Here is a 23,714-nt window from a genome sequence, read left to right on the forward strand (position 1 = left end):
CATGCTTTCGGACTTTTTAATAAATTTTCATAGTACTGCACAATAGTTTTTATAATATTGAACAATTTCGGAGTCAGTACTCCCTCTTGCTGTTAGATACAGTTCTCTTTTACGGTTGCAAGATATTCTTATTCCTTTAGTTAGCCAAGGTTTTTTATATGTTTTCTTGGAATTATGTGTGTAGACAGAGTATCAACCAAAACACCAATTTAGTTTCCGCTGAGTGCTGTTGTCGAAAGAACATGTGTAAATGGTAACTGAAAGTAACACCAGAACTACGGAGTGTAAGGAAAGCCTATCTGGAAGTTATGAATAGGAAGATATCTGGTAGATGAGCTGTTAGAGCATCAGATTGTCATTCTAAAGGTTCACAGATCGAAACCCCTGATGTCAACTTTTTTTAACAGTTTACGTGTGAAACTGTAGTATAGGAGAACATTTTTGTGGCACGTAAAACGACATTTCGAAGTTTGTAGCAATTTCCTTTTCACAGTCTGCTTTCACTGCATTAGTTGAAAGCAGCAAACCTATGGTGTACATTTGTATAGATAACACCACACATATCTATACAAATGTACTCTATGTGTTTGCTACTTTCAACCAACGGCAAAAGCAGATGGCCAAAAGAACATTGCTACAAACTCTAAAATGTCGTTCTACACGTCAGGGAATTTTTCTCTGATATCACAATTTTACACATTTAAAAAAAATCGTGATCAGTGGGTTTTGAACTCAGGAACTTCAATACAACTATTTAACACACTACCAGATCGCCTAATAGTGATCTTCATAGTCACCACTCACAATGTTTGGTACCAATCTGAGTGTCTTGACATCTGGAGGTTTGGGTGTGGGAAGAAGCTTCTGACAGAACAACCCACAATATATGCGGAACAGAAGCATGAGAGCCTCATGCGGTTGTCCCCTTTGTCCCCTCTCTGCATGTTCAGTGCAGCAGAGGGTTGTGGACAGAGCTGTATGATGTTATGGCTGACTGCAACACAGACGAAGTTCATGTAGACTCTATAGACTCAGGCGACATCATGTAGCTGCAGGCCACGAGCATGGTCAAGCTCCATGCACTCATGGACATGTTGGCCACCTACATCATTGATCGACCTACTGTGAAGAAACTGACGATGCAAAAACAGCACGAGAAGCTGTCCCAGGCTCTCCTCAGGGGACTGCCTTGGATCTGCACCAAGAGACGGTTGAAGAGGAGCTGTTATGTGCCAGATTCTGGGGCACAACTATAAAGCTGCACAACTGGCAGAATAAGAAGAGTCTCCCACTATACATCATCATAGTGCAAACTGCAGCACATGGTGGCGAGTTCTTCGGGCTAAGGAAGCTCTTAGGCTTTCCTGTGACTGCCAAAGCTCTCCCCCTTATCATGGATGATGAGCCCCAGTGCTTTAGGTGCCAAGCTGAGGGGCATCTGGACAAATACTACCACAACTTACTGGCACTAGCATGCACGACACTCGCACCTGCAACAGAAATGAGACGAGGTGCCAACTTGTACTCACTGTGGTGGGCCACATATGGAGAACTGGCATAGGTGTCTGGCCTTTGCTGGTGAGGACTGTGTTGAAGACAAGCTGCAAATGAAGAAGAAGTGACATCGCTGCCATAAGCACCACCATATGACAATGGAACTGAGAGGCGAGAAGACAGCTTCCACTGCCCACAGGCGATCGGAATACTGCGCTAGTGAGACTGGTGTGGGGGACCAGCCATTGGTGCTGACACAGCAGGTGCCACTAGGTCATGCTGTGACCTTCAAAGTCACCACAAAAGTGTAGAGAGCAGCTCTAAAGGCTGCCTTGTCTGCGGAGAAGGAGGAGGCCTACCACCAGCTGCAGCAATTACATGTGCAGCTCACACACAACCTCTGTGCATATACCACAGAAGAAGATATGGCACCTGCCGCTACTCCCTCACGAAGCAGCCGGCAGAGTAACGCAGAGCAGCACACACACCGAAGATGAACCCTGCCATTACGCGACTGTACAGCTCCACGCACTTGGCTACATGGCATGTCTACAAGATAACAATGAATGACCTGGGCCTTCCTCCACATCCAGTCACCACCAATGCAGCGCAGCAGGGCGCTCACACAGCTCTCACAGCAAAACACTGTGCTGCAGTACAGAATCAGACTGACCACTTTATGATGAGCAGGTGGCTATGACACAGTATCTGCTTCATGATACCCACAAACTACAAACAAAACCTACCCTTGCATGATCTGACATAGGCAGCAAGAAATCCACTACTGCTCTTGCTAAGCAGTCTGGACTATCGCAGAGGTTTTTTTCCCTTGGCACTTGCCTTCGCATTTTTTCCCCCTCTACCCTTGAAACCGCTATCCTTTGTTCATTATTCGTTCACCATCTACCTACTCAATGCAACTGTGTTAGTGGATAATCCTATCCAGAAGGACGGATAAAATTACAGCCCCATATCCTATGAAGTCCTCTGTTAGTAACTAACAAATACAGGGTGACAGTAGATCTGTTGAGATGGTCACGAAGTTGGTGTGCATGTGGAGGGGCTCCACCGTACCTTCTTAATGTGTTTAATTAGATAGCAAGCCTTAGTGCGAAGCCCCTTAAAAGTGAGGAGGGTTGTCTCAGAAGGATGTCGCTCGAGATGTTGCAGTACCCTCCTACAATCCTAAGTGGCTGTTCCATGTTTATCAACCATGGCACTGGCTAGTGGCAGAGGGGCACCTGTAGAGAGGGGAACAACAATTCCAGCAACATTGGCAATTGGGTCAGACACATCTCCCAGAACCTCATCAATGCACTGACGGGCAAAGGTGGCTGCAGATTTGCAGTTGGCTCTTCGAAGAACCTAACCTAGTAAGTACACTGTACAAATGTACACGTAGAGGTTTGTTAAATTGTTGATATACAACATGAAATATGATGTAGTGGGGTTGAGTTGCGTTGTTTGGGGGAAGAGACCAAACAGCGAGGTCATCGGTCTCATCGGATTAGGGAAGGACGGGGAAGGAAGTCTGCCGTGCCCTTTCAAAGGAACCATTCCGGCATTTGCCTGGAGCGATTTAGGGAAATCACGGAAAACCTAAATCAGGATGGCCGGACGTGGGATTGAACCGTCGTCCTCCCGAATGCGAGTCCAGTGTGCTAACCACTGCGCCACCTCGCTCGGTACAACATGAAAAGCAGCATTAACCGTATTACATACAATCTCCAAGATGCACATCCAACAATATTCACATATGAAGTAGACTAATGAATCGAAAATTTTATGTCCCACTACAAATCGTCTGCGAATTTTCAATATTTATAAATCAAATACAGAGAAAATTAACATATTGGACCCTACTTCTATTTTTAGTATATTATGTATGATAAATGTACATTATACGCACCAAGATGCTCAACTGAAAACTGTACATCGTCCAATAACACACGTTTTCAGACTTAGCCTTGCAGTTTTAGTTACTATAACCAAAAGTTGATTAAATATGGAGTGAATATAGACATCAGGGTACGCTACAGATAACCAGTTACCACAACCTTTATTTTGCACTCACATTCATTGGCTTTACCAGTTCACAAATCACCTAACCTAACTTAGACTGCAAAGCTATATTACAGATCACTGTCACCATAGCAAAGAGTTCAGAGGGGGTCTACTACCATTACCTTGTCAAAATATGACCGGGGCATCAATGTTTTACACTCCACGGAAGTCGTCGTGGAACTAAATTGCATCCCAATATGAGTAAGTTTCAATAGCAAATAATTCCAGCATTTTTTGAGTGCAAGTACAAAAAAAAAACTGAACAATGAACACAAAAGTTTATCATCTCTCTACTCAGCTATTGACGGGAAAGCCTCTGCCTACGTATTCCTAACACTAATACACAAAAGATATTGCTATCACATGAAAGTATTTGTCACAAAACAGTATTGAGACTGTGAGCACAAACGTAGATTTCACGTAAATTCTGCAAACTGTCAACATTCATCAGTTATACTAAAACCGCACACAGAATTTTTCTCCAATTAGGAATATTATGCACGTATTTTTTTACGGTGATAATTAAAACAGTTCAAAGTAAATTAGACAGGACAACTTCTCTAAAAATCATTAGACCTTCACTGTGGTTTTGAATAGTGATAGACCGCCAATTACTATTAAAAAGGGCAACAGGTTGTATTTATATTGTTTGTTAACTAAAGGCCACAGATATAAAAGTTCAACTGAAACAATACAGAACAACATTCAACACTGTCACTTACACTGGAGTCAAACACAACAGAACAATTTCAACCATGTTTTTGTTCGTGGAATACCAAAGGAATTATGGTGAAGACAGCAATGCAACAAACAACAGTATTCTCAAGGCAACCAGCACCATCGACAATGGCTAAAATATGGATAACACTGCTTACGGAACCATTAAAATACATCGAAAAAGTAATGTCTCCCAATCCTCAAACTAGTAGCCTGTGGGTTCATACCTAAAAGGTGTTTTCCAAAACTTCAAAGCTTCTGTTAATGAAACCTTCCGCGACATCATATATGTGAACAAAAATAGGTAAATGAGATCAAAATATCTCCGCGTTGTTGCCTTCCCCGCACTGGTCTGCAAACAAATGCGACATTACACTAAAATCGTGACGAGATACGACTGACGTCCACCATATAAATATACCTGTTAAAGTGAAAACTGATGCAAAGTAATAACTTACCTTTTCGTCGCTCTGTTTACTAGCTCCTCTCCTCTATCAAAGAAATAGAGAAATGCCCTTCTAAAAGCATCGAACATTATGACGCCGTTTTGAACTTGGTCAGGTTCTCACAGCTTAAGAACATGCCCAAAATGAAACAGATATATTCCAGGTTTGACAATACCAATTAACAGGCGTTTACACAAAACTCAAATATTACACATACAAGGTTCATTATAAACATAACAACATCTTCTCGCCATTTTCATACTTTCAAACATGCTTCATCTCGGAACACAGATGTACATTTGTAAGCCACCTAAGGGATTGCCTTTATTATCTCTGCGTATTTATCATTTTAAAAAAGCAGCAATATGTTTAAATAAAATTAATTATCGCAGCCTTAATGGCGCCTGGATTCTACATATAGCTTTCCAAATTCTGCTTTGTTAAATTCTGTCGATGCCATTTCCAAACAGAGGACGCTAACTTCATTGGAGGACGCTAAGGCCTTGAACACACTAGTATATTCCTTTGGTGTATCTAGCCAGTGTTTGCAGACGATAGAGCGATTTTGTGTATAGAGAGTTGAGAGATATTAATGTCTATAGATACGCTTTTGCAACAAAATCACAGAACTTTTGACTCCCTTTTGAAATGGATGATATAAGACAACTCTCAGATTCTGTTGCGTGACATTTCGCAGTGTGGACATGTTTGTAGACGTACCCTCCAGCTGCTCTCTTCGTGCCGAGGGAAACGCTGCGTAGGTTTTGCGCTATTATTATTTTACTTATTGTAAAACATCACTTATGAAAATGTGGCCAACGGAGGAATGAAATGTTGCGACTGACGGAAGATTTTCATGCGGCATCATGCCTGTGGGAAGTCAATAACTCCGAATATTAAAATCGTAGCAAGAAGATACTGATTAACGAAGAGCTGGACAAGAAATATAAAGTATCAGTGAGTGATGCTGAAAAAAAATCCAGACTCTGAAAACAGCTTTTCATTGGAACATAGTAAAATTAATCAGACGAAGGAGAGTGGGGCATCGTCTGTAAACAATGCTGGGTTCCCAAACGAACACCTGTTATTTCTCCTGCAAGGTTCAGAATCAAGAGAAAGCAGAAATACCGAATCCGATGAGGAAAGAAATAGTGACTCACAAAGTACCGAAGACAATCTAAGTACTGTACAAATATATTTTTATTTCATTGGTATAAATGATTGTCGAGCGCAAAACAATGTTATCAAAACACAGCCCACTGGGATTCTTTTCACTGAACGTTACTGCTGGACTGTGACTTGGGCTGCAAACATTCGTCCACCTAGCTTCATCTTTTGGCAGCAGTATGTGTTGGCACACAATGGAAGAGCTGCTTCTGGCAGTCATCTTCACCTTCTTCTTGATGAGCTTCAGCGGTGAACGACGATAGCTAAGAAAAAAAGTATTATCAGCCAAACCAATCCTGCAGCTATTCAGCTGTGCCCCATAGGACAAGGAAATAACCTTCACAAATCTCACATATATTTGGTATTTGAGGAACAAAGTTGATTTGAGAACAAAAAATGAGACATCTGTCAGCGTTTTCCTGAACCAGCTCCAGCAGCTAATGCCATCCAGTTAACTGTGGTTTGATAGGGCAGAGCAGCCTTCTGACCATGTTAGATAGAGACAAATATTTGCCACTTACATCCTCTGACTTCAGTCAGCTGTGAGGCCTTTAGAGGTATGATTGACTATTACATTCTAGCTCCAGTATTGTTAAACTAGAAGAGATAAATCACTTGTATGTTTATTCAAAAAGCACAGATCAACCAAAATATCAAGATTTATAAAAGTCTGTAAAGAAGTGGAAGATAAAAATAATAACACGGTAACAATGTTTGTTGAAAATAATGATGAAATTGTGCCACTAGATTAATGGCAAGATAGTTCACTTTTAGTATTCAACGATTTCATTCTTGAAAATCAAGATGTAGTTGGAGAATATTTTACTAGAGGAAGACATAAATGAATAGATTATTGTTATTTAGCTCAGATATATTCAAAAATACCAAAAGCTATTAAGGAAAAATCTAAATTTTTAAAATATTTTTAGACAGCAACACAAATTTAAATCACATTGAACATGTGATTGTTTAAAATTTGATGGTTTTGTGTAATAAAATTTGGAATGATCAGCTTGGATTTTTTACAACGAATATGACTAGCAAAAGTAATGAAAGGAAATAAATGTATCATATAAAAGATTTCCTTTTTAAATGAGCACTTTAAAAGGTGATATTGCATATCTATTAGAAAAATATGCTGAGCGTATTTTACATGAACATAAAAAAGAATTTAAAATATCTCTTGACTATGTAATAGAAAACCAAAAATAAAAAATTGGCCAGCATTATAATAATTGTCCATGGGCTAGTGACTAGATAAATGTGGGCTAGATACATGTAATGGTGCTTTTTTTGAGAAGAGTAAAATCAGAAAGAATTATCTTATTAATTTTTTAAATCCATACATAAAAATAAATTTCATTAATGTTTTTATCCTTAGTATATGTTTTCGAAATGTGACCCCGAGTTTGTTAAAAAGCTAATCCAAATAGAAAATAAATTTAAGTATTGTAAGAAACATTCAAGTCCGGAAAAAAACAACCAAGAACAGAATATGAAAAATATAAAAAAGAAGATCAACCTGTTATTAATGCAATTGAAAAAGTTAAAGAAGGAATCGAAGGTTTAGGTGGTACTGTACTGGAGCTATTGAAGGAAATAGAGAGATTGGAAAACAAATGGTTCCATACCACCACAGACATTTAGAAGGATTTGAGGTGTACCAGGATATGTAAGTCCAAAGTACAAATGGTGTGATTAGCATTCTGCTTTGCATGTTGTTGTTGTTGTGGTCTTCAGTCCTGAGACTGGTTTGATGCAGCTCTCCATGCTACTCTATCCTGTGCAAGCTTCTTCATCTCCCAGTACTTACTGCAACCTACATCCTTCTGAATCTGCTTAGTGTATTCATCTCTTGGTCTCCCTCTATGATTTTTACCCTCCACGCTGCCCTCCAATGGTAAATTTGTGATCCCTTGATGCCTTAAAACATGTCCTAACAACCGGTCCCTTCTTCTAGTCAAGTTGTGCCACAAACTCCTCTTCTCCCCAATTCTATTCAAAACCTCCTCATTAGTTATATGATCTACCCATCTAATCTTCAGCATTCTTCTCTAGCACCACATTTCGAAAGCTTCTATTCTCTTCTTGCCCAAACTATTTATCATCCATGTTTCACTTCCATACATGACTGCACTCCATACAAATACTTTCAGAAACAATTTCCTGACACTTAAATCTATACTCGATGTTAACAAATTTCTCTTCTTCAGAAACGCTTTCGTTGCCATTGCCAGTCTACATTTTATATTCTCTCTACTTTGACGATCATAAGTTATTTTACTCCCTAAATAGCAAAACTCCTTTACTACTTTAAGTGTCTCATTTCCTAACCTAATTCCCTCAGCATCACCTGATTTAATTTGACTACATTCCATTATCGTCGGTTTGCTTTTGTTGATGTTCATCTTATATCCTCCTTTCAAGACACTATCCATTCCATTCAGCTGCTCTTCCAAGTCCTTTGCTGTCTCTGACAGAATTACAATGTCATCGGCGAACATAAAAGTTTTTATTTCCTCTCCATGTATTTTAATACCTACTCCGAATTTTTCGTTTTGTTTCCTTTACTGCTTGCTCAATATAGAGATTGAATAACATCGGGGAGAGGCTACAACCCTGTCTCACTCCCTTTCCAACCACTGCTTCCATTTCATGCCCCTAGACTCTTATAACTGCCATCTGGTTTCTGTACAAATTGTAAATAGCCTTTCGCTCCCTGTATTTTACCCCTGCCACCTTCAGAATTTGAAACAGAGTATTCCAGTTAACATTGTCAAAAGCTTTCTCTAAGTCTACAAATGCTAGAAACGTAGGTTTGCCTTTTCTTAATCTTTCTTCTAAGATAAGTCGTAAGGTTAGTATTGCCTCACGTGTTCCAACATTTCTGCAGAATCCAAACTGATTTTCCCCATGGTCGGTTTCAACCAGTTTTTCCATTCGTCTGTAAAGAACTCGTGTTAGTATTTTGCAGCTGTGACTTATTAAACTGGTAGTTTGGTAATTTTCACATCTGTCAACACCAGCTTTCTTTGGGATTGGAATTATTATATTCTTCTTGAAGTCTGAGGGTATTTCGCCTGCAGCACACATCTTGCTCACCAGATGGTAGAGTTTTGTCAGGACTGGCTCTCCCAAGGCCGTCAGTAGTTCTAATGGAATGTTGTCTACTCCCGGGGACCTGTTTCGACTCGGGTCTTTCAGTGCTCTGTCAAACTCTTCACGCAGTATCATATCTCCCATTTCGTCTTCATCTGCATTCTCTTCCATTTCCATAATATTGTCCTCAAGTTCATCGCGCTTGTATAAACCCTCTATATACTCCTTCCACCTTTCCGCCCTTGCTTTGCATGACTATACATTAAATTAGCCAGAAATACAAGAAGAAATACGAATACAAGAAGAAGTATGAATAAGAGAGTAAAGATAGGAAAAAGATAGCTCAAGCTGAATGTGAAAGTAGAAAACAAATATAAGTGGAATAATGTGAAAGTATATTAACCATATCGAAGATAAAGTTTTTGGATTGAAAATTGTTGGTATGTTTAAATATGTTGGTAATTTACATATAAACTTGTAGGCAGATAACTGTTGGTGGTATAGAATATGAAGATACAGATGGATTAATGCATCTGTTACCTAAAACAAAGATAACTATAGATGTTGTGGGTGAAAAATTTGATGCTGTCGATTTATCAAATTATACAGATACATTATGCAGTTTAGGAATATTATATTCTGATAATAATCCAAACAAAATAAGATCAAGTAAATGTAGAAAATACATAACTTTGATAAAAGCTACTGGTGGAGAATATTTTCCAAAATGAAGGCAACCACTTGCAAGTTCAGATGTTTCAGATGCAAAAAAGGTGAAGATTTAAGAAAAAACATAGAGAAAAATAAGTTAATATATATGAATGAATGATGTTAGAGATTTAATCGATAGATTAGTAGTTATTCTTGGAGAAGAATTAACTGGAAATAAAAATTAATGTAATTAAAAAGTGGGAATAACACAAATGTTAACAAATAACTTTAGTGATTATATTATCAACAATCCAAAAGGAATTCCACATTTGATAAGATTTTTGAATAACCTACCATACACATTCTGGCAAAGCGAAAATTATGAAAAAGGATTAGTTGACACATTAATTAATAAATTACCTTTTGAAATGCACCTACCTGGTTATACATTTTGTGACCCAAGAAGAAAATTAGATGAAAGATTAGCTAGAGGACCTACCGCCGTTGGATAAGCAGCTGCAGCAGCAAGTCGTATACCCCTAGCTTACTTATTTATTACATAGTTTAATGCTTAATTTCATGGCGTGTTTTTGGTACTTGCATTGTTTAATTTGTAAATTTCGGGCGTATTTTAGTATTTGAAAGTTGTAGCATCGCGCTTTAGTGTTTAATTCGTAGATTCTTACATAAATTGCGTGTGAGTTTCGTATAGGAAGCGTAATTTCGAGTTTTATTTACTGTAATCGTTAATTTGAGGCAGATTGTAGTGCAGTCGTTAGGCATTTGTACAGGTTAGTTAATACATTCTTTGCGTGTTTCGCTTGCATTATCTAGACACAGACTTGTGTTTCAGTAACTGTTGTTCAACATCGATTAGAATGGACAGGGACTGCGATTGCTGTGTTCGGACGAGGGCTGAGTTGGCATCCCTTCGCTCACAGCTGCAACCGGCGCTGACTTCGGTCGCGCAGCTTGAGGATGTTGCCAATGGGCACTACTGTGGGGAGCAGGACTTGGGTATCACGGGGATATCAACCTCGTCCCGTCTGTCCCGAGACCGGTCTGCCACTGTGGTTGCCCCGGTTGCTGCGGCAGTGGGGCTGAGCCCTCGCCTGTGGTTGATTGGGAGGTCGTTCCAAGGCGTGGCAGGCAGCAAAAGACGTCCCCGGAGGCTGATCAGAAAGCCTCCCCGGTGCGTCTGACAAACAGGTTTCAGGCACTGTCTCTGGCTGAGCCAGATGCAGCTGCCTGCCCTGTTTCAGAGGATCATTCTCAGCCTTCAAGGTCCGGGCAATCGCAGAGGGTGGGCTTATTGGTAGTTGGGAGCTCCAATGTTAGGTGCGGCTAAGGAGAGGAAGAAATCTAGTGAGCACTCTGTGTGCATTCCGGGAGGAGTTATTCCTGATGTGGAAAGGGTCCTTCTGGATGCCATGAAGAGCACAGGGTGCAGCCAGCTGCAGATGGTGGCACATGTCGGCACTAATGACGTGTGTCGCTTTGGATCAGAGGAAATTCTCTCTGGATTCCAGTGGGTATCTGATTTGGTGAAGCCTGCCGGTCTTGCTTACGAGATGAAGGCAGAGCTCACCATCTGCAGCATCATCGACAGAACCAACTGCGGACCTTTGGTGCAGAGCCAGGTGGAGGGTCTGAATCAGAGGCTCAGACGGTTTTGCGACTGTGTTGGCTGCAGATTCCTTGACTTGCGCCATAGTGTGGTGGGGTTTCGGGTTCCGCTGAATAGATCAGGAGTTCACTACCCTCAGCTGGTGGCTACACGGGTAGCGGAGGCTGTGTGGCGTGGACTGGGTGGTTTTTTAGGTTAGAAGGTCTCAGGAAAGTATGGTGTGGGCTGCAATCTCAAAGGGTGCATGGTAAATACAGGACGTGCTTGGATCAAGGAACAGTCGGGATTGTAGTTGTAAATTGTTGTAGTTGTGCTGGGAAAGTCCCTGAGCTTCAAGCGCTAATAGAAAGCACAGAAGCTGAAATCGTTATAGGTACAGAAAGCTGGCTAAAGCCTGAAATAAGTTCTGCAGAAATTTTTAAGAAGTCTCAGACAGTGTTCAGGAAAGATAGATTAGGCGGAATTGGTGGTGGAGTGTTTGTGTCTGTCAGTAGTGGTTTATCTTGTAGTGAAGTAGAAGTAGATACTCCATGCGAATTGGTATGGGTGGAGGTTATACTTAACAGCCGAACTAAGTTAATAATTGGCTCCTTCTACCGACCCCCAGACTCCGATGATATAGGTGCGGGGCAGTTCAGAGAAAATTTGAGTCTCATAACAAATAAATACCCCACTGATACGGTTATAGTTGGTGGGGACTTCAACCTTCCCTCGATATGTTGGCAAAAAAAACTTGTCCATAACTGGTGGTAGGCAGAAAACATCTTCCGAGATTGTCCTAAATGCTTTCTCAGAAAATTATTTCGAGCAGTTAGTCCACGAACCCACACGAATTGTAAATGTTTGCGAAAACACACTTGACCTCTTAGCCACAAACAATCCAGAGCTGATAGAGAGCATCATGACTGATACAGGGATTATAGATCACAAGGTCGTTGTAGCTAGGCTCAATACAGATTCTTCCAAATCCACCAGAAACAAACGCAAAATAATTTTATTTAAAAAGCGGATAAAGTATCACTAGAAGCCTTCCTAAGAGACAATCTCCATTCCTTCCGAACTGACTATGCAAATGTAGACGAGATGTGGCACAAATTCAAAGATATAGTAGCAACAGCAAATGAGAGATTCATACCTCATAAATTGGTAAGAGATGGAACGGATCCCCCGTGGTACACAAAACAGATCCGAACGCTGTTGCAGAGGCAACAGAAAAAGCATGCGAAATTCAGAAGAACGCGAAATCCCGAAGATTGGCTAAAATTTACAGACGCGCGAAGTTTGGCACGGACTTCGATGCGAGATGCCTTTAATAGGTTCTAAAACGAAACATTGTCTCGAAATTTGGTAGAAAATCCGAAGAAATTCTGGTCGTATGTAAAGTACACAAGCGGCAAGACGCAGTCAATACCTTCGCTGCGCAGTGACGATGGTACTGTTACCAACGACTGTGCCGCTAAAGCGGAGTTATTCAATGCAGTTTTCCGAAATTCCTTCACCACGGAAGACGAATGGAATACTCCAGAATTTGAAACGAGAACAGCTGCTAGCATGAGTTTCTTAGAAGTAGATACCTTAGGGGTTGCGAAGCAACTCAAATTGCTTGATACTGGCAGTCTTCAGGTCCAGACTGTATACCGATTAGGTTCCTTTCACATTACGCTGATACAATAGCTCCCTACTTAGCACTCATATACAACCGCTCGCTCACCGATAGATCTGTACCTACAGATTGGAAAATTGCGCAGGTAGCACCAGTGTTTAAGAAGGGTAGTAGGACTAATCCATCTAACTACAGACCTATATCATTGACGTCGGTTTCCAGTAGGGTTTTGGAGCATATACTGTATTCAAACATTATGAATCACCTCGAAGGAAACGATCTATTCATACGTAATCAGCATGGCTATAGAAAACATCGCTCTTGTGCAACGCAGCTAGTTCTTTATTCACACGAAGTAATGGCCGCTATCGACAGGGGATCTCAAGTTGATTCCGTGTTTATAGATTTCCGGAAAGCTTTTGACACCGTTCCTCACAAGCGACTTCTAATCAAGTTGCGGGCCTATGGGGTATCGTCTCAGTTGCGCGACTGGATTCGTGATTTCCTGTCGGGAAGGTTGCAGTTCGTAGTAATAGACGGCAAATCGTCGAGGTGTTCCCCAGGGAAGCGTCCTGGGACCTCTGCTGTTCCTGATCTATATAAATGACCTGGGTGACAATCTGAGCAGTTCTTATACGTTGTTCGCAGATGATGCTGTAATTTACCGTCTAATAAGGTCATCTGAAGACCAGTATCAGTTTCAAGGCGATTTAGAAAAGATTGCTGTATGGTGTGGCAGGTGGCAGTTGACGCTAAATAACGAAAAGTGTGAGGTGATCCACATGAGTTCCATAAGAAATCCCTTGGAATTCGATTACTCGATAAATAGTACAATTCTCAAGGCTGTCAATTCAACTAAGTATCTGGGTGTTAAAATTATGAGCAACTTCAGTTGGAAAGACCGCATAGATAATATTGTGGGGAAGGCAGACCAAAGGTTGCGTTTCATTGGCAGGACACTTATAGATGCAACAAGTCCACTAAAGAGACAGCTTACGCTACACTCGTTCGTCCTCTGTTAGAATACTGCTGTGCGGTGTGGCATCCTTACCAGGTGGGATTGACGGAGTTCATCGAAAGGGTGCAAAAAAGGTCAGCTCGTTTTGTATTATCATATAATAGGGGAGAGAGTGTGGCAGATATGATACGCGAGTTGGGATGTAAGTCATTACAGCAAAGAAGTTTTTCGTCACAGCGAGATCTTTTTACGAAATTTCATTCACCAACTTTCTCTTCCGAATGCGAAAATATTTTGTTGAGCCCAACCTACATAGGTAGGAATGATCATCAAAATAAAATACGAGAAATCAGAGCTTGAACAGAAAGATTTAGGTGTTCGTTTTTCCCCTGCGCTGTTAGGGAGTGGAATGTTAGAGAGATAGTATGATTGTGGTTCGATGAACCCTCTGCCAAGCACTTAAATGTGAATTGCAGAGTAGTCATGTAGATGTAGATGTACAAAGAATAAATCCACTAGATGAAGCTTTCAAAAAAACTGGATACTGCATATAGAGATAAAAAGATTTAGAGGAAAGACATAAAGAATATAAAGCAGACATAATTCAGCAATGGAGAAGAAAGCCGGCACTGAAATAAAAAAATTCTAAAAAATAATCAATATGTATCCTAATTCGCTAAGTAATTTTGATATGGAAAAATGTACTAAACAATTAAAAATCAAATACCTTTGTGATAGTTTTATGCTTGATGAATTACCTAATAGTCCTAGAGAATGTGAATCTGGAGTAGTTACATTAGATACATCTGATCATGCTTGCTCACAATGGATCTGTTATCATAAGAATAAAGATAAAAAAATATGTGTTTGATTCATGTGGAAGAAATATTCCTGAAAGAGTGATTGAATATATTAGCTCAAGTGATTTATACTATAATAGACAACGAATACTAAATTTTAATCAAGTAATTTGTGACCATTTGGGTATATTTGTTTTAAAACTGATTTCAAATTATTATAAGTTTAATGAAGTTTTGATAATAGCCAATGAAAATTTTTGAAAATAAGATATATCATTGTAAGGGGATAATTTTCATAAACAAATCCTGTTCTAGGTTTCAATTTTTGAATCCAGTAAATGTCCCTTTATTTTCCATAGTTTTCCAGTCTCCAGGATTCTCAAGGCTGAAATACCATAATGAATAAAACATAAAATAAGATTCGTAATCAATACATTTTTGTTTAAATAAGGGAACCCAAGTATCCTTAAACCAAGTGCCTAAATTAATTTAGTAATCATTCATTTATTCATTTAATATTTTCAGAAAGAGTGAAGCCCCTCTATAATACCATACTTGAGAAAACATAAAATACTTTTTTCTCTTCAAATATCTCTTTTCTGGAAATAGACAGTTCTACATTTTTCCTATAAAAACAAATCTTATAAAGGGAGAACTTAAATGTAAGGGTATTAAAAGCTAGTGCAAAACAAATATAAATAAGCGATTATTCTAAACTTAGTAAGCATCACTTATTATTCTCATTAAGAACACCATCAATAACAAAAACAATATTGACAATAGCAATAATCAAATTAAGGATAACAATGAAAGTGAGGTGCATGTACTAAAGCTCAAGAACAACAACTTATTCAAATGATTCTGTTATGTGTAAAAATTTAAATTTTGAGTAATTATATGAATAATATTTAAAAAACTGAAACATACAAAACTATATTGGTTCATTATGTTAAAAACTGAATTTTATTAGACATATTTATCAAGGAAAGAAAAATTATCTGAAAATCTTATAAGAGAACTGGGTTAAAGTAAATTGGGATAGTATCTCGCACAAATATATTACTTCTGGAAATTTTGTATGAGAATTTCAGGACACATTAAAATGGTCATGTGTCTCATATGATCGAAAATTATCTGAGCATTTTATAAGAGAATCCCAAGAGAAAATCGATTGGGCTAGTGTATCATATAATATAAAATTTTCTGAAGAATTTCATCACAAAATAGATTGGAGTCAAATATCAGGCAGAAAAACACTGATTGAAAATTTTATGAGAGAATTTCAAAATAGAATGAATTGGGAGAGTATGTCTCAGGATTTGTCTGAAGTTTTTATGAGGGAAATTCAAGAAAACGTAAATTGGGATAATATATCAAGTAACCAAGTATTGTCTGAAGATTTTATAACCAAATTTAAAGATAAAATTAACTGTGAAAAAGTGGTGAGATATCAAAATTTATCCAAATCGTTCGTGCAAGAGTAATAGAACCTCATGAAACAAAGGATCAGCCTGACGGTAACGAACATTCTACACTCCTGGAAATTGAAATAAGAACACCGTAAATTCATTGTCCCAGGAAGGGGAAACTTTATTGACACATTCCTGGGGTCAGATACATCACATGATCACACTGACAGAACCACAGGCACATAGACACAGGCAACAGAGCATTCACAATGTCGGCACTAGTACAGTGTATATCCACCTTATGCAGCAATGCAGGCTGCTATTCTCCCATGGAGACGATCATAGAGATGCTGTATGTAGTCCTGTGGAACGGCTTGCCATGCCATTTCCACCTGGCGCCTCAGTTGGACCAGCATTCGTGCTGGACGTGCAGACCGCGTGAGACGACGCTTCATCCAGTCCCAAACATGCTCAATGGGGAACAGATCCGGAGATCTTGCTGGCCAGGGTAGTTGACTAACACCTTCTAGAGCACGTTGGTTGGCACGGATACATGCGGACGTGCATTGTCCTGTTGGAACAGCAAGTTCCCTTGCCGGTCTAGGATTGGTAGAACGATGGGTTCGATGACGGTTTGGAAGTACCGTGCACTATTCAGTGTCCCCTAGACGATCACCAGAGGTGTACGGCCAGTGTAGATCGCTCCCCACACCATGTTGCCGGGTGTTGGCCCTGTGTGCCTCGGTCGTATGCAGTCCTGATTGTGGCGCTCACCTGCACGGCGCCAAACACCCATACGACCATCATTGGCACCAAGGCAGAAGAGACTCTCATCGCTGAAGACGACACGTCTCCATTCGTCCCTCCATTCACGCCTGTCGCGACACCACTGGAGGCGGGCTGCACGATGTTGGGACGTGAGCAGAAGACGGTCTAACTGTGTGCAGGACCATAGCCCAGCTTCATGGAGACGTTTGCGAATGGTCCTCGCCGATACCCCAGGAGCAACAGTGTCCCTAATTTGCTGGGAAGTGGTGGTGCAGTCCCCTACGGCACTGAGTAGGATCCTACGGTCTTGGCGTGCATCCGTGCGTCGCTGCGGTCCGGTCCCAGGTCGACGGGCACGTGCACCTTCCTCCGACCACTGGCGACAACATCGATGTACTGTGGAGACCTCACGCCCCACGTGTTGAGCAATTCGGCGGTACGTCCACCCGGCCTCCCGCATGACCACTATACGCCCTCGCTCAAAGTCAGTCAACTGCACATACGGTTCACGCCCACGCTGTCGCGGCATGCTACCAGTGTTAAAGACTGCGATGGAGCTCCGTATGCCACGGCAAACTGGCTGACACTGACGGCGGCGGTGCACAAATGCTGCGCAGCTAGCGCCATTCGACGGCCACCACCGCGGTTCCTGGTTTGTCCGCTGTGCCGTGCGTGTGATCATTGCTTGTACAGCCCTCTCGCAGTGTCCGGAGCATGTATGGTGGGTCTGACACACCGGTGTCAATGTGTTCTTTTTTCCATTTCCAGGAGTGTATATGTTTAATTGATCAAAAATCGGTTTGTAAAAACAAAAGTGTGTTTCAAATTTCATAAAGAATATATTAATAAATGGCAAGCAGATCATTCATCTTGTCCATTTTGTAGATATACACATCTGCTCATGCTAGACTACTGAAATGTCTGATAATTTGGCTTCAAATAGAAACTGAAATTAATCACTGGAAAGAAAATAGTTAAAATTAACTGAGGTAGACGCCCGTTATTGATGTTGGATGCATCTTTTTTAGCTGCCAAATTGACATTTAGAGAAATGCTATGAAGTTGAGAAAAGTTTACATTGTTTATAGCCATGATCAGTTTTGTGGGGCCGACATCTGTTATTTACAGGTGAAACAGCATCACTGCTTGGAGACTGTGGCCAGATCATTTAAAGTTCCATGCTTGCATTCAAATTTGCAAAACGTTCCGTGATAATCGGCAACTAATATCACGGACACTGTAGGAAATTGGAAATGAATAAATGGCAGAATACTAACTATTAAAATTGTACAATTTTGACAGGCTGACTGTCGCTGTACCGTTGAAATATTATTTATGAAATAATAACTACATTTAATAAAATTAATTTACACCACCTATTTAGATCTGAAGTTATTTACAGTAAATAAATAAATAAGTGCACATATCTGTGTTTCTGTCGTTTTCACGATATAAAGTTTACATGAAATAACGTGGGTCTGCCCTTGCAATGCATCAATGCGTTATTAAAAATTTGTAGGATGAAGATTAATTGTATCATTAATCAAGTGTTCTTTTGTGCAAACATGTGAAATAATGAAATAATTGTGCCAGCAAGCAGTTCTTAAAGTTTCTTTCATTCTTTGATATTAATTTACTGAACTATAATTATAATTAAGTCCTAACATTTCTTCACAATTTCGATGTCTATTTTCGATTTTCTATATAGTTGTCTTTTTAAACTTTATTGCTGCACTCTAATGACATAACAATTATATGAAAAGTTTTCATCAAATATTTTTTTAAAAATTGAAGAATAATATGAGGTAATGAAGCACCTATTTCTCTTTTCTTTCTTGTACCATTACTAAAGCATTATCAACTATTCTGTTTAAGTTTACTGTATGTTCATCCTTAATTCTGTTTATATTTTTCAAGTGACTTACTTGATTTTTAATCTTATATTCTCCATGTTTACGAATTGATGGTAAAACTTCGTGTGTAATCCATTTTTTGGATTGTTTGCTTTTTCCTCTTGTGATTTTAAAATTTAAGAATAGAGACTTTTGTTGATGAAAATAGTTGTTTTTCGTTTCCTTTCAATATCTACAAATTGGAAGGCTGTAACTTTTCTAATGTGATAGTACCTTCATCATCAAAATCTCTGAAGCCTTTGTCTATTTTTTTTAAGTTTAACCACCTCTTTTGCTTTAAACCCTGGATTATTCTTTTCATTGGTAATCACAAATGCTTGCCTGCATTTAAATGGAAACTTGTTGGTGATGAGGCCTATGTCTGACTCTATTTAATAAACGCAATTTTTATTAGAAATATTTTTATATTCATTGATAAATTTTGTTGATTTTTGCTAATATTTAGATAGTGCTGCTTTACTGATGTCCCACAGATTTTCTGAAACTGTTTAGTCGTCTTTACTCGTTTTAAAATATTTTTATGTATTCTGTTGATGACATCATAAATATTATATTGTTCCTTATCAGGATTAAAACAAATAATTTTACACTTCAGCTGCTCTTCTATAAAGTTTTGCTTTTCATTTCTTCTGTTTTATTTCGATCGTTATGACTGTTTTCACTGCATTCAACTGCAATTCTGTATTCTGTGAAATATAAAGCGATTCTTTGCTTGACAGTAGAGAACTGTATCTAACGTTATTCATTCTTAAAACAATTGATGATGATGTCAATCAATTCTTGTTCATTTGAAGAGAAATTGCTTAATTTTAGTGCGATTTCTGTCTTGCATACCACAATTTTTGTGCAATTACAGCAAGCTGTAACACATTAGCACATGATAACCGACCGCCTCTGGGAACTACCATCATTCTCCATCCCCCCTCAGAAACCTGCTGTCACTGGTCATCTCTTGACATAAAAATAAAACTAAAGAAACCCTTGTTCTAATACGAAACATATTCGTTCCTGCTTCGCATATTACAGCCCTATACTCGCATACAATACAAAAATAATCACCAACAAACGCAATAACAAATACCACAGTTACTCACCTAATCTTAATGCACGTGGTTTTTCTCGAACAGCTTCATCTGTCCTTTCTTGCACACTCTTCCGATTCTTCCTTTCTTGTCTCTTTCTCTGGTCCCACTCTCACTACTCCTGGGATCGACGCGAGAGTACCTCTGTATTGACGCTGGCGTACAGTATGCACTATTGTCGATCTGATCTGCAACTGCAGCTTAATGTTGACTGGTGGCGTAATCTCTACTACTGACTGGGGTCCTTAGTACCTCGTGACAAATTTCTTTTCCATACCCCTCAGAGTGTGAGGGCTTGATAACATCGCCCTTTGCCCTACCCTATAATACAATAAGCTTCCTCATCTTTTCCTAGTGTCTTTGCCTTCTGCATCTGCTTCCATATCTCTGTCAATGTAGTAACATGACATCCTTTTGATCATTCGATGCACCGTTCTGTCGTAAGACCTGACTATGTGCAGAGCAGACTAGTTCTTAATTTTTTCCCTTCCAACAAATCACATAAATCCTTTAATAAGCCTGAGATAAATTTTGTTCCTTGATTATTTTCAGTAGTCCAAACCTAAGTATCCACTTGCTGACCATCGCTTGCATGACTGTAACTGCTTGTTATTTCGGAATAGGAATCATCTCTAGATATTGAGAGAAGTGATTTATTGTTGTCAGCACAAAACTATTCCCCTTTGACACACACATGCATCCCAGTTATTTCAAATGGCTTTGGCGCTTCTGATAGTCTCTATAATAGAAATAGTTTATGAGTTAAGTCTACACACATTGCACACAGTTCCTTAGATACTGGTCTGCATCTTCCTTTCTTACCTTCCACCGATATCTCACAACCACCCTTCGATTACTGGACAGCCTATTATCAGAAGACTCTCTCAGAACTTCTCCCTTCAACTTAGCCAGTACTAACACCTACATCCCTAACCTAGTTACGTTACACAACAGATCGTCAGATGTGCTGAATTGTGGTTACGTTTTATACAGGTTGTAGCATCTGTCAGCATTCTGTGCTGCTTGCCATTTCGGAAGGACCTGATTCACTGCTTGCACTAGTGTTTACTTTCTGCTTAACATGTCTTTGCATTTCCATGTTTCTTTACTGGCTTGTAAACCACTTTGTAGTCAAACTTACTGAGATTCAATGCCCATCTTGTTAGTCTGCTGGACAGGTCTTTCAACCCTAATTACCAATTTAGAGCAACATGATCGGTCACTACTTCAAATTTATTCCCATAAAGGTAACATCAACACTCTACATATGAGACTAAGCATTTCATAATCTATGGTCAAATAATTTTTCTCATCTGTATTAAGTTGTCTCAGCACAAAAAGTACAGGGTTTTCCTCACCATTAACATCCTGACCTAGGATGGACCCTAAGGCATGATTAGATGCATTATATAATAATACAAACGCCTTCTCAAACTGGGCTCAACATCAAAATTCTCTTCAGCTCTTAGAACTCGCCCTGGCATTTCTCTGTCCATGCAAATTTTGCACCTGTTTTCAACAACAGTGGAAGTGATCATGCTACATCAGCGAGCAACCTCACGAATTTCCTATAGTAGCTCAAGAGCCCCAAAGACGATTGTAGTCCTTTCCCTATCTGGTACACTGGAAAGTCTCATGGTGTCTGCACAGCCTTGGATCTTTTGTCACCCTATCCTTGTTAATCATGCTTCCTGAGTAATCTACTTCCTCCAATGCAAAATTACACTTACCCATACCCAGCATCAGATGTGCAGCCTGTAACCTCATCAATGCCTCTCTCAACCATAGTGTATATATCCATAACCTGTGAGAACACAATTAAAACACAAGTTCAGAAAGGGTGTGTACTTGATTTTTATATTTCTTTAGAAAAAGTGTATTAAAAAAAACAGGATATTTTTGATACACAGGGTGACTATGTAACCTTGTAATCGCCATCACGTTGAATGCATGTGGTGAGCTGTGGCACAAACTTCTTTCTGCCGTCCTTGTAGAACTCTCCTGCTGGCTCCTTCCCCTACTTCAAAACCTGTTTCTCCACCTACTCGTCAGTTGAAAATTTAATTCCATTCATGTTTGCCTTCAGGGAGGTGAAAAGATGATAATCTGAAGACACCAATTCAGGGTAATTTGGGGATAGTCCAAAACATCCCAACCAAATGAGATCAAGAATGCCTAGGTAGATAAGGCTATATGAGGACGAACATTGTCAGCAACAAGCACACTCCTCTTGTCAGTATACCCCTCCTTCTATTTTGAATGGTCCTTTTGAGATTTTTCAGGGTCTCACAATATCGTTTGCATTGATTATCTCCCAATGAGGCTGAAATTCGAGCAAGATGATATCTTTTTGGTAAAAAAACACTGAGATTATGATGCTTTTGGCCAAAATCGTGGTGTTGAAGTTTTTTCCAGATGGAGAATTGCTGCGACACTACTGTGACATGTAATAAGCCATCCATGATTCGTCTCCTATCAAAATGGCGCTCAGAAACCCTCACCTTCCAATTCAAGTCGCTCAAGAAACTTGTGGATGCTATTGACATGATTTTTCTTCTGCTGCTCTGTCAGATATTTTGGGACGCAACTTACACACAGCTTCCGGTATCCCAGCGTTTCTGTAAGTGTCTGGTATATACAAGGTTCTGTGAAGCCGTGATAACAGCGCAAGAATTTCATCCACTGTCAATCGGCAGTCTTCACAAACAGTTTCCCCGATTTTTTGCACCAAATCATTATTCAATATGTAAGGCCTTCCACACTCTGTTCGTCTCGAACGTTTGTTCTTCCTCCGTTAAACTCCCTACACCACTTAAACACAGTCGTTCTGTTCTTAAAATCTTCACTATAAACCGATAGATGTTGTTTCTTCCACGAGCAGGAATCAGATAACAGCACATAGCTTGTACTTGGTGTGATTTATTACCGACATCTTTCACGCAACTGGACACCACAACGTGAGTTTACGTACTACAGTGTTCCTTCGATGCACGTCTCGCCATCCCCCCTCCTCACTTCCTCTCCCATCACTGTTGCAAACGCTCAAAAAACAAAAAGCAACAGCGCATTATGGTCACAGCACACTTACTTTCTAAACATGCCCATATACTGGCCAGGTATACTAGACATTGCCGACTTTTCACAACACATTGGCTGGTAAGGCTGGCTCCACACTCCCCCAGAGCCACTCCCTAGTGACACCTTGCACACAATTGTGCGATTCAAGCTTTAGTATTGTAATGGCCAGTGAGCTGGATGCTTGGGCAGTGGTAGGATTAGGCTATCAAATGAACATAATTCACTCAATAACAGTTTTATCAAATGAGCCAGCACTTTGCTCATAAGTAACAAAATACAAAAAGTTGCCCAAGGCTTACAATACAATTCTAAATACTATACCGCAGTGCCTGTATTGTTCAGAAGTATGATGCAATATGCCTTCAGACATGCATGCTTGTCCAAAGAAAAGGCTCTGTGGCGATTACAGCCCTTATGAAATAGCGAAATGTATTTGCTGTTACGAATATGTTGTCAACCATGTGTCTACAACCTTCACTTGTACATCCAGTATGTATCTTCCTGTACTGGGCAGACAGTTGAATTGCAAGTCGCTTGATCAGTGTCGGCAGACAATAACGATACTGCAGTGCCTATGTTGTTCAGAAGCACGATGCAATATTACTTCTGACATGCATGCATGTCTGAAGAGACAAGCATTGTGGCAACTACAGCTGTTATGAAACACATGAAATGTATTCACAGTTGCAAATTGGACAACCATCAATCATATAATGAAATGACGGCAAAGAAAATTTGTGCTGGCCTTGGACTTGAGCCCAGATCCCGCTTATGGTGAGTGTTTGCCTTACCATTACTCTATCTGAGCACGACTCATGCCCAGTCTCTGACTTCCATA

The 23,714-nt window shown here is 39.8% G+C and overlaps 1 protein-coding gene across 3 annotated transcripts in view; it reads right to left on the reverse strand.

Moving 5' to 3' along the window:
• Positions 1-5,396, reverse strand: part of LOC126273194 (sentrin-specific protease 1-like) — a 185,779-nt gene extending 180,383 nt beyond the window's left edge. Inside the window, exons 1-2 of one of the 3 annotated variants that reach the window (XM_049976720.1) lie at positions 4,734-4,824; positions 4,503-4,627 (exon numbers count right to left, since the gene is read on the reverse strand). In XM_049976720.1, coding sequence (XP_049832677.1) covers positions 4,503-4,561 — 59 coding nt within the window. In that variant the 5' untranslated portion in view covers positions 4,562-4,627; positions 4,734-4,824. Of the gene's footprint in view, positions 1-4,502; positions 4,628-4,733 lie in introns of all 3 variants that reach the window. The other 2 variants (XM_049976719.1, XM_049976721.1) reach the window with 2 other exon arrangements.
• Positions 5,397-23,714: the final 18,318 nt, after the last annotated feature.

This window comes from Schistocerca gregaria, chromosome 5, assembly GCF_023897955.1.
Source record: "Schistocerca gregaria isolate iqSchGreg1 chromosome 5, iqSchGreg1.2, whole genome shotgun sequence".
In the NCBI taxonomy this organism is placed as follows: domain Eukaryota; kingdom Metazoa; phylum Arthropoda; class Insecta; order Orthoptera; family Acrididae; genus Schistocerca; species Schistocerca gregaria.